The sequence below is a fragment of the Pygoscelis adeliae genome, unplaced genomic scaffold (genome assembly GCF_000699105.1).
Source record: "Pygoscelis adeliae isolate BGI_AS28 unplaced genomic scaffold, ASM69910v1 Scaffold482, whole genome shotgun sequence".
NCBI classification, from domain to species: Eukaryota; Metazoa; Chordata; class Aves; order Sphenisciformes; family Spheniscidae; genus Pygoscelis; species Pygoscelis adeliae.
The window spans coordinates 571786-583183 of NW_008824192.1; the positions used below are offsets into that span (position 1 = coordinate 571786).

The following is an 11398-nucleotide window of genomic DNA, read 5'->3' on the forward strand; positions in this document are numbered from 1 at the left end:
GACACTCGCGCGATGCAGTCGTGCCGGTACAGAGACACGCTGCGCCCGAGCATGGGCCGGTCCAACCCAGGACCCATCTCCCCTGAGAAACGCCTACAGGCTGCCTGCCCGGGTTACACCCAGCAGCTCTGGGCGTATCCTAAATACAGCCCGTCCTGCTGCAAAAAGCCTTCCCAAAAGCAGATACCACCTGCAGTGCACATCCCTCCCCAAGTGCTCTCTCCATGTCCAAGTCCCAGTGCTGCCCCGGAGTCGAGCTGTACTTGTCTCTTTGGGACTGCACTGCTCTTTGTAGTGGGACTTTATTTCCCTTTTCTGTTTTGATACTGTAATTTCCCTTTCACACCCGTGGGAGGTGGTGTGCTCCCTAGTGTTCAGGTACCCTCAAAACCTTAAATATGGGTGACGGGGTTGATCTCGCCCAGCTACCTGCCACACAAACGTTTGCCCTCTCCAGAAGAGGTGAGACAGGAGGCTGGGCAGCTGGCGTAGCCTTCCCAGCAAGGCGACCTTGGATCTCGCCACTTCTCAGCTCAGGCAGAACGAAGCAGTCTTTTGTCCCTGCATCTTGGGGCTGGCTTGTTTAGTACCTGGGCATTTTCTGGTTTCCCAGACTTCCCCAGCGACTCCAGAGCTACAGCCTGGACCAAAGAAACAAGACAACTCCCTTCTGCTCTCTCTGCTACGTGTCCTGGTCGAGACATCCACGAGGATGGGGCTTTGGTCCAGCTGGAGCCTGAAGCCAGATCTCCAGAAGCCAACTTGTTGCTGGCCTTGCTGGAGGGGAGCCGTCTTGTTCTGGCACCACGGACTTTGGATCGAAAAGAAAAAATATACATATATCGAAACAAGCTTAGGGTTTCTTGAGGAGTCCAAGTTTATCACCTCTCCCTGCCGAGGAGTCAGTCGATGGGGAAGCAGGCGGCTGGCATGGGCGCCCTGCGGAAGAGCAGGCTGGAGCCGCGGAACAGCTGCCCCTGAGGAGGAGAGAGAGCGCAGGGTCAGGGCAGCCGTGCTGAGACCCGGCCGGGGAACTGCAGCTGGTTTAGCAGGGACCGACTCGTGCCCACTGCAGGGCTGCAAGGCCTGAGTACCCCGGGTTGCTACGGAGGAGAAAGCGGGGTTTCAGCCCCGTGGGCGCTGGAGTCGGGCATTTCCCCCAGGGATGACTGATGGAGAGGGGCAGAACCACCTTGCTTTGCTGTGTGCAATGCGTTGGCTAAAAGTTTGCAGGCTGCAAGCTCGGGGCATGTAACGGGCAGAGCAGTACTGCCATGCCCAGTGCCAGAACTGGAGGGATGGAAACAGGTTACAGGGCACGTCAAGGATGCGGCACAGGCACTTTTTAGGCAGCGCTGGAGACCTTGGGAAGGAGCAGAGGGAGCCCAAAGCCCCACGTGTGCCCCGCTCCCTCACCTGAGCACTGAGATACCTCCAGCAGTGGATCCAGGATGTAAATGCGGGAGCGTAGGGAGGGAGGCCGGCGCGCAACCTGCATGGCAACAAGAAATAGCTGAGACGGCCTGTACAGATGTCACATTATCCAGACAGGTAACACAAGAGCAGCAATAAGTGTAAGCGAGGACACAGAAACGGTGTCCGCACCGGGCTGAAGGCCAAATGACCAGCTCGTTATTTACAATGCAACAGATCATGTAATTTAATTTCCCCTGGAGCGTACAAACAAGGAGCGTTGCCTGGATATGTTAAGAGCCCAGGACTATACGCTGTATCCACACTTTCAAGAGCCAGCAGATCTCGAGAAAACACTACACCAGCGGCTTGGATCCAGTCCCCTTCCCGTAAGCATGAATGCGGACTTCTTGCAGCAGTGGGATTGGGAAAGCAAGCTCGGTCCTGCTCCTGTCTGCACCCGTCGCTGCATTAAGAGCTTTGCTTTCCCTCGTGCTGCTCCCTGGAGCCAGCATGGTCCCTTTGATCCCTTCTGCCTCCGGTCTAGTTCAGATTGGACCACACCACCACGACTCTCCCCATTTCTCTCCACTTGAGCTTTTATGCTGCTCTTGTCTGTGCCCTCTGATCTAAAATTATAAGCAACCTGGGACAGGAAACGAGCCGACTCTGCGAGGTGCCATATAGTTTACGGTTCTGTATGAAAGCTTTACGACCATTAGCAGACGATTCAGACAACAAGGGGCTGGAAGAAAGGAAGGGAAAGCCTTAGATCTCAGTGTGACGGACATACCCACAGTTGTTCACTGCCATGAGATCTCCCACGAGAAGGAAAGGGTACGTCAGCATGCTCACAGCAATCTGAAAGCACAGAAAACCGGTAGCCTCTCTAATGTTAATCATGTCAAAAAAGCTAGTTCCAGCTCTTGCGTGTTAAGCAAACTTATCCTCATCTTTGGATATAAAGTACAGACCAGCCTTTTCCCCCAGACCACGAGCTCTCACCCCAGAGATGTCAGGAAGAGGAGAGATGACATGGCAGTTGCCTACGTACCCCCATCACGAATTTTGTGTAGCTCCGGATCACCGATGCCTGGCTGAACTGGAAAGAAAAGCCAAAGGGATTACGGAGGAGGCGGATGACACCGGGCTGTCACTACATGACATCCCTCCGAGCCTGAGATGATGGGCGCGGGGCAGGGGAAGAAGGCAGAAAGCAACAATAACCACACCGCATCCCAGCTGAGAATCGGGGGAAACACTCGCTATCAAACCCGGTCCCCTAAACTGCAGCTGAAACACAGCCCTGAGCAGACATGGCATCTTTGCCACTTTTACAGTGTTTTATCCAAAGCCCAGTGTCTATTGAATTAGCCATTAACATCCCATTAACTCCTTCCAACTGCAGGTGCTTGGTACAGGCCCCCCAAACCCTCCATCAGGCACTTCCACTCACGTTATCGTCCACTGCATAGGTGTTGATGAAGTGAGCCAGGAGGTTGCAGCACCAGAGGAAGATGACGTCCCCCAGGATGTGAGGGACTAAACCGCTGCAACGGCAAGGAGGGGCGTGAGGTGCAGAAGGGTCCCAGTGCCGCCTTCTGAGGTGCCCAGCCCTCCCCCACTCCCTCCACCAGCGCAGAGGAACCCCCCTCCCTCAAAATGCATCTTTACTTTGGGAGGAACTGAACGGAAAAGGGGAGATTTCAGGGAAGAGCTCTCCCGGCCTTCAAACATGGTCCTACATGTGCCGCCAGCTGCTCCAGACAGGGGATGCTCTGGAGTAGGAAGTTTGGGATCTGTCGTTTGGGCACGACTCAGCCAAGTCCCCTTGTTCTACCCCAAATCCCTTCTTGGCCCAACTCCTGCTCTGAAACCCAGGCAAGACACAGATGAAGCGGGTTTCTGTTAAGCTCATTTTGCAGATGCTCTTCTGGATGCAGAATGAGAAGTTCATCTCTTTGTGGAATCTCTCTCCTTTTAGAAATTAAAATGAGGGGATTTGTTCCTGCAAAACCTGCTCTACTGCCAAGTGGGATTAACTGGGGGCAGCGCTCCAGCCCCTGATTTTCCCCTGATTTTTCCTGCTGCCACCTGAGAGGACGGGGACAGGGGGTGATGTGCTGCTTTGGCTTACAGCTCTCATCGACACGCGGGCCGGAGCTCCCAGCAGCACGAGCACACCCAGCTTCTGCACCTAATGGCACTAAAACAGTAACAAAGCGTTTCAGAAGGTCGCTCCAGTTTGTCAGAGCTCCTGCAGCATCTGTGGCACCAGCGCAGGCATCGAGCGCAGGGCCTCCTGCTTTGGCTGTGCGGTCGTTCCGCTGCAAAAGGATCCAGGTGTGTTTTAAACCTGCCTGTTTCACCAGCAGGTGTGTTCAGACAGTTTTTCTGAAAATGAGCCTGCTGAGAGCCACACGAGCGTTTGCTGGGCTGGAAAGAGCCACCTCCAGGCACACTAGTCCGAGCCATTGATTTCTTCCCGAACACCACGCTGCCCTTCGGAGAAGGGGACCGGTTTTGTTTCCTGCTGTGGTCGCTGCAGCAGCAGAACGGCAATGAGAACAGCGTGCTCTGATCCAGCCTGCTTCGCTCGCTTGGTGTTAGGGTTTATACTTTCTGGAGACAACCTGTGTACCGTCAAGGCCCCGGCAGCTCTGGAGATGCAGCCGAAGTCTCAGGGGCTAGGCACAGCAGAAGTCTTCAGTAGAAGATCTGCTGGCTTAAAAGATGTGATACATGAGAGCAACGGACAGGACAAAGAAATCAAAGCTCTCTGGTCCCAGAGATCGTCTGCTTTGCATTTAGCATTCAGCCTTTGTGTTTAAAAAAAAAATAAAAAAAATTTCCTTTCTCTAACTCAAAGTCAAGTCTGAAGCAGACTCCTCAGCTGCTGCAGATACAACAGGGGCTTAATAAAGTCCAGAAACAGAGGGCTGGTCCAGGACTGGGCCACGGCAGCCATGTAAGTAAAACCTCACAGATACGATCATAGAGAATCGGGTCGTTTGTTCCATTTGCACTAAGGATCCCACCCCTCTCTCTCCTCCATCATCAAAGTAATGACGGATGCTGGGCCTGCGTTTATGGGGTGACTGGAGACCAGGGGTCTGGGAGAGCTGCAGAAGGGGACTAAAAAAAACCAAATTCATTTGCGCTACAACTCTTACGCCTGGCAAGATGTCCGAGGAGATCTGGACTAGAAATATTTTTAGGAGATGACAAGTCATTAAAAGCTGAAACAGCAGCAGGCAGATGAGGAAGCCCGCATGATGTACGGTGATGCGACCCAGCAGGAAAAACCCCAGTGCTGGGGAGCTGGGACAAGCCATCTTCGAGCTGACCACGTGCAGCAGTTTCGGAGCCCAGGGAACATCTTTCCTGCCTGCTGCAGATACGAGGGGAAGCGAGATAAGTCCATCCCCTGAAAAGTCTTTATCTCTAGCCAGGCACACATCCAGAGCGAGCGTGTGCCGCTGTTATTGCTGCGTAGAGGTTATAAGGCCATCAGAAATCAGCGCACCACAATGGTTTTAAGGGAGTGGATGTGTTTGGATCGAGTTGGGAGGGCTGAGAGCAGAAAAGCAGGAGTTTGGTCCTACGGATGCAATTTGTGCTCCCCTCACAGCAGTGTGATTTCCTAGCGGGGTTGTAGAGCACGTATAACTTCAGAGCCCTCCTGAGACATTTTGGGTTGTGTTAAAGCCTTTCCTGTGAACTATTAAGTTTAATTAGGCTACCAACAGTGTTTATTTTATGTGGAGGAAGGGAATGCGGCAGCTCCTTTCACATTATTTCCTCGGGAGGAGGAGGAGAGGGAAGGCTACAGGACAGCGTGCTCCGGCCGTGCCCCACGCACAGGGAACATCCCAGAGGAAACTGTATTTAATGAAGGAGATTTGGGGCTGCGCAGCTCAGCAGAGAAGCTGTGGGCTGCAAAAGGAAGATGCAGTGACACTCAATTGATGAGGTCTCTGCAGACCCCTGGCCCTTTCCCCTTGGGGAAGGACAGGGTGAGACCCCCTCCGATTGCTTGCCTCTTCCTGAGGCATTAATGTTTCATCTGGAGGCCCAAATTTTGTGATCGCAAAGCCAAAGGCATCAGGCCTGAAAACGCCTCCTGAAATTTTGGAGCTGCCTTTACTATTATTGACATAATAAAGTGAGTTATCTCCCCACTGGGAGCGGAGGTAGCAGGTGGTTCTGCTTTTATGTAGATGTAGAAAAAAAGGTAAGAAGCGTTAATTAAGAGTTCAAGCAGAAAGGTGCCCACTAGACTTCCACTTCAGCGACGCCATCAATTTGCTACGCTTCGCAAGCGGCTGGAAGCACCTTTCAGCTCCTTCTGGTCCAGGCAGCAACGCCGGGCAGCATCACGCTCCCGCCGTACAGACAAACCTGCTGCCAGCATAAACCACCTGCTCATTACGAGCACCCACGGTGCTCTTCAGAGGAACGTGCTTCTTATCCAGGCCCTGGCTTTTATTTCAACAAGGGGTCTCATTGTTGAGCTGGATCTTGGTGCCTGTTGCACAAACAAATGCTTTAAATGCCCCTTCACTGAAACACAAAGAAGCGCCAAGGGAAAAAGAAAGGTAAGAAAAAAATACAGGGTTTTCCCTGGTTTGATTGAAGATAAGATCTGGGGCAAACCTAATGGTCAAACTGGAGCACTGTCAAAGGCACAGATTTAATCTGTGCTCACAGGAGTGATGTGAGAGTCCCGCGGTCAGACAAGGTTTCAGCTGGGGGGAGCTCAGCGCAACTTCTTTAACTGAGGTTGGCAGAGCAGCCAGAAGAGCCGTCGGCACCTTCGGACTATGGGAGAAAGTATTTAAATAACGACTCACGTACACAAAGAATCCCAGGATCCCTTCTTCCTTAAATATCCTGCCGATGGCGCTGAACACACCGCTGCCAAGAAAGGTAAAGAGCTGTAAGTGTGCAGGGGTTGCTCTCTGTCCCGCTTCACGTGCACTCTGCAGCCACCAGCCATAGCAGTGTCCCCCCCCAAGCCACCGTGCCAGCAATGCGGCAGGCAGCTCCGTTCTGCTCCTTCTCCTCAACCCATGGAGGGTCGTGTCTGCACTCTGCCAGTCTGCAATAACGCCTGGGACAACACTCAGCTTGCTGACAACTGTTTAAATGCTGAAGCTAGAAGAGCTCTGCTTGGTTTTGTGTGAGTGGATACACGTGCCACAACCACGGCACATAATATGCTTCGATTAGGCTGATTCTCAACCCAAGAACCCTGGTCCTGCCTCTGGGAGCTCGCGCTGGCAGTTGTGGGTTAGCCAAAATCGTGTCTAACATGCTTTCAGGTGGCTGCAAGTGTGGTTTTGCCCTGCAGAAAGGTAGATATTACTGAAAAAGGCTTGGAAAAATCTTGGCAGGCTAGCAGGGTTGCAGCAACGCTTTGCATTACCTACTCTGCCTCCCTGCTGATTTCCCTTTCCATTAACACCTAAAGCAAAAAGGCAGGAGACTCGCTGTGTGATCAGCAAGGTGGGATACAGCCACCAAAATCCCCCTGGGCACAAGGCAGAACAGAGGCACACCAGGGACAGAGCCCAGCCTTCCCACATCCCTTCATCCCGCAGTCACCCACCCTCTAACCGTGGCTCAGATTCACTTTTCGGTCTCCCAAAGCCGTATCCCCCGTTGCATGGGAGTGTCTGGCACGGCTGACTCCAGGACTCGCACTTCTGTGTGCCCAAACCCTTTGGAGCTGCAGCCACTCACCTGTATTTAACTTCCCGGCCTACGAACTGGACCATGCAGCGCATGGAGATCACTACAAGGAAAGAAACACAGGGCTGACAAAGAAACAAATCCGGTTTGGGTTGCAATGGATGTGAAGGAAAATGCCACCTGACCCTTCTGCCCTCCCTTCCCTCACCTCGCATCACCTCCAGCTCCTCTCGGTGGTCCCCATCACTGCAAGACTCATTAGAAACCGGTACCCTCCCCTAGACTGCAGGTGATGGGAAGGATTTCTGGCCCTAACCTCAATAGGATCTCCAGGACAAGCTCTTGGATGAATGGGAAGAGAGCACCTTGCCGCTCGGCTGGGTTAGTCCCTGAAGGCCAACCCAAGTGTCAGCCTCCCTGAGCAACCGCTCGGACCTGCGTCTGTTCTGCGGTGTCATGTTTGGGCCCCTCACTACAAGAAGGACGTCGAGGTGCTGGAGCGTGTCTAGAGAAGGGCAACGAGGCTGGTGAGGGGTCTGGAGAACAAGTCTGATGAGGAGCGGCTGAGGGAACTGGGGTTGTTTAGCCTGGAGAAAAGGAGGCTGAGGGGAGACCTCATCGCTCTCTACAACTCCCTGAAAGGAGGCTGTAGCGAGGGGGGGGTCGGTCTCTTCTCCCAAGTAACTGGCGATATGACGAGAGGAAATGGCCTCAAGTTGCGCCAGGGGAGGTTTAGATTGGACTTGAGGAAAAATTTCTTTACGGAAAGAGTAGTTAAACATTGAGACAGGCTGCCCAGGGAAGTGGTTGAGTCACCATCCCTGGAAGTATTTAAAGACGTGTAGATGAGGCGCTTAGGGACATGGTTTAGTGGGCATGGGGGTGTTGGGTTGACGGTTGGACTCGATGGTCTTAGAGGTCTCTTCCAACCTTAATGATTCTATGATTCTATATGAACCCATTTCTGATAGAGAAGCACATCGAGTAAACGGGGCTTTGGGGCGATCTTCAGTCTGGAGAGGGCTGCCAGGCAGGGGGACAGGACTTACCATGCAGCGGATGTGAGACGACCCGGGACACGCACTGCATCATCATCTCATGAGATGTCTGGGAAGGGGAGGAAAAAACCACACCTGTATGAAAAGCTGCCACCCGCGCAGGTCAGGCCCTTTCCCTCAGTGTAGTGAAACCCATTTTGGGTCCCTCTTTTGAAATCCGTTGTTCGTCGTAAACCGCTATTCCTACGAAGTATTTCAGAGCTGGACACAGAGTGGCTACTGAATACCACGGCCTTTTCACCCAGAGTTTCTCTCCAAGTAATTTCACCTGCAGCCCACAGTTTAAGCTTCCTTTGCTCTCCAGGCACATCCCAATGCGATCTTCCCCGATCACTCGTTAACGTGCAATATCGACTTCTCACCTCTTTCACCACTTTCCTAAGGGAGGTCTTCACGTCATCCTTGTTAGAAACGTGCTCCATGTCTTCCAGGGGAAAGGCCTGAGCAGAGAGAGAAGAAACATATGGTCAAAACTGATGGAGACGCTGACCCACAAACCCTCGATGTCTGAGGACAGGAGGAAATCACGACCGGTTGCGCTCTAGATGGGAGGAGAAGGAAAAACAGGCAAGAAGGAACATAGGAGAAGGAAGGATGGAAAGTAAAACAGGGGAAGAGAAGGATCGTGAAACTGTTTACAAAAGATAAAAGGCAAGTGGTTGTTCAAATTAAATTAAAATTGTTTAAAAAATAAGTTTTAGGGATATTGGGCACTGTCCTCCTCCTGTCCTGGAGGACTATTCAAAGCCCTTAGGAAATGGAGAGGGATGGGTGCTTTATTCCTCCACGTGCAGTCGTGGCTGGGTGCAGGCTCCCTGGCTCCGCTGCAGTAGCACCGGCCGACCCAGCAAGCTGATTTATGGAGAGAGAAGCCGACCTTTACCTTCTTCACGCTCCCCCTGGTGATGGTTGATAAAGTGCTTGAGATGAGGCGAGGAGTAAGACCGCGGAAGAGGCCTCTTTTCCCATCCACTTCCACAATGTGTCTGGCTGGGTAAGAAAACACCAGGCTGCCGTCAGTCGGGAACCGGCCGACTCGCGGAGAGCATCCCAAACACCTCCGGCGTTCAGCCGAAACCGCGCCGGAGCTCAGCACGGCACGGCAAGCCCCTCTGCGGTCCCACCGTAAGTGATTTATTGTAACAGTCCTAAATACACTTCATACAGGATGCAAAGAATCCTTAAGTATTCCCTGTCATCTCTGTCTAATCTGGAAGGGTAGCTCCGGTATTTTGGGCTACTTCTCGTCTTTTGATTGTTTTCCTCACCTCAAAGGGCTACAGGGCAGTTTGGACTGAACCAGGGGAGGGAGGGATCATCTCGTGTGCTGTGCGGTGTCACCTCCTCCCTCCACCCCCGGGGCGGGGGGGGTCAGACTCAGGTTTAATACGGACCTCGCAAACCCAGGTTCAGTTCCTGCCCCACCACCTTTCTCTCCGGCAAACGTCCTCAGGTCTCCAGCCAAAAAAAAAAAAAAAAAAAAGCCAATGGATCCAGTTTCTCCCTGATAGAACAAGGTGGAATACAACCCGCTAAGTGCTTGTGGGTACCGACTGCTCCTGCCCCCCCCTCCTCCGCTGTCCCAAGGGAAGCCAGGAAGGCTCTGCACATCTCCATCGCCCAATGCTGTACATCTATTTGGAGAATTCAGCTTCCAAAGGGCACCGCCGGAGCATTTCCAGCCCCGGGCGTTCCAGGACGGGTTTGCAGTGCTTTTTGCGCTGGGTGCCCCCCGCCCCGCGGGTACTGCCGTCCGATTTTGGGATCAGCTCAACTTGACTTTCAGGACTGTGAGCTCCCCTTCCCCACGGCAAACCCGCTGTGAAAGCAACCCCCAAGGTCACAGAGCATTCACCCGCCTCTCCTGTGCTGCTCCACCCGCAAAAAGAGAAAAATAGGACTTTTTTTCTTCCTTCTAAACACATTACCTTCCCTTTTCTTGGTATTTCTGTCCCTCTAGGGCTCCATCTACAACACAAATGAGCAGGGCAGGGGGCCAAGTTTTTGCAGGGCTGTTTTGTAGCAAAGAAAGGCACTTTGCTATCTCTAACACAAGCAAAACCCTCCACCAACAAACCTACGCCACCTAAACCCCCACCGCCCCCTCTGCTGCGGCGCAAACCCAGAGCGACGTGCCACGGGAAGGGGATGCAGCCACCAGCGCCGGGCCCACCACCTCCTTGCCTCCAACAACAGGCAGGTGAATCTGACAGCTTTGCAACTAGTTGTAGTGTTTTATGTCCCACTGCAGCCTCGGGATGATCCCAAGGACACTGCTGGGGACGTGGGAATGCTGCTGGAGGTCAGCTCGGTCTACCTGGCACCTCCCGGCCCCGTTTTTGGGCAGGACCTTGCGCTGGCAGGGAGGAACGTTCGCTCACCGTAGGTGAAGAAGCCGGGCAGGTACAGGACTTTCCTTCCCAGCACGTTTCTTCCGACGGTTGGAGGTAGTGGCTCGTGCCCGACCTGCAAGAGAAACCCCGTGAGCGGGTCCCTGCCCCTGTCCCGGTGCTCCTGAAGCCCCCGGGCCGCACGGCCTCGGTCCCGGCATCCGCGAGCTGCCGAAGGGCCACGTTCCCACCCCGTCACCCTCAGATACAGGGGGGTGCCATGACATGGGCAGTCCCTTTCCCTCGTTATACAGGGTCCCTAGGGTACAGGGGGCCTCATCCTTCCCCTTTTATGGGGGTCCCTATTACAGAGGGGTTCTCGGGACACTGCAGGTCCTCACCCGCCCCCCGCCACGTAGGGGTTTCCCATCCCTCATTCCATAGGAGTCCCCATTGCAGCAGGTATCCTCATCCCTCCCATTTTATAGGGGTCCCCACTCTACAGGGTGTCCCCATCCCCTGTCATATGAGGGGGTCCCGATGCCCCCCCCCGCTACAAAGGAGTCCCCACTGTATAGGGGTCCTCATCCCTCCGTTACATAGGGCTTCCTATTCCCTGTTATATAGGGGGTCCCCCTTGTAGCAGGTATCCTCATCCTCCCATCGTATAGACTTCCCCATTTTGTAGCCGCCCTCATCCTCCCCGTTACACAGGGACCCCCATCGTACAGGGTGACCCCATCCCCCGTTATATACGGGGTTCCCGTTGCGTGGGGGTCCTCAGTGCCTCCTTATTAGGGGCGTCCCCCCATTATATGGGTGCCCCCATTGTGTCCCCTGTTATAAAACGGGGGGGGGGGGGGGCGGTTATTATGTTGGCCCCGGCGCAACGGGGGCCGCCTT

The 11398-nt window shown here is 53.7% G+C and overlaps 1 protein-coding gene across 1 annotated transcript; it reads right to left on the minus strand.

Annotated features, from left to right (window-relative positions):
- Positions 1 to 6: 6 nt before the first annotated feature.
- Positions 7 to 10925, minus strand: MTCH1 (mitochondrial carrier 1). Its single transcript, XM_009334766.1, has 12 exons — positions 10897 to 10925; positions 10547 to 10755; positions 9049 to 9155; positions 8528 to 8605; positions 8157 to 8214; positions 7159 to 7210; positions 6271 to 6330; positions 2870 to 2963; positions 2468 to 2515; positions 2207 to 2274; positions 1417 to 1492; positions 7 to 977 (listed from the first exon to the last, which is right to left on the minus strand). Exons 1-12 carry the CDS (start codon positions 10923 to 10925, stop codon positions 903 to 905), a joined length of 954 nt encoding a protein of 317 aa, XP_009333041.1. The 3' UTR covers positions 7 to 902.
- Between the last annotated feature and the right edge of the window lie 473 nt (positions 10926 to 11398).

Bases quoted from the DNA above. Each gene is read 5' to 3' on its own strand.
- MTCH1 (XM_009334766.1), bottom strand. From the start codon at position 10,925: ATGGGAAACCCCTACGTGGCGGGGGGCGG. The intron at 9,156-10,546 runs GTGAGCGAACGT...TTTCTTACCCAG, and splicing joins GCCCGGCTTCTTCACCTACG to CCAGACACATTGTGGAAGTG. The intron at 7,211-8,156 runs GTAAGTCCTGTC...CTTTCCTTGTAG, and splicing joins CGTCTCACATCCGCTGCATG to TGATCTCCATGCGCTGCATG.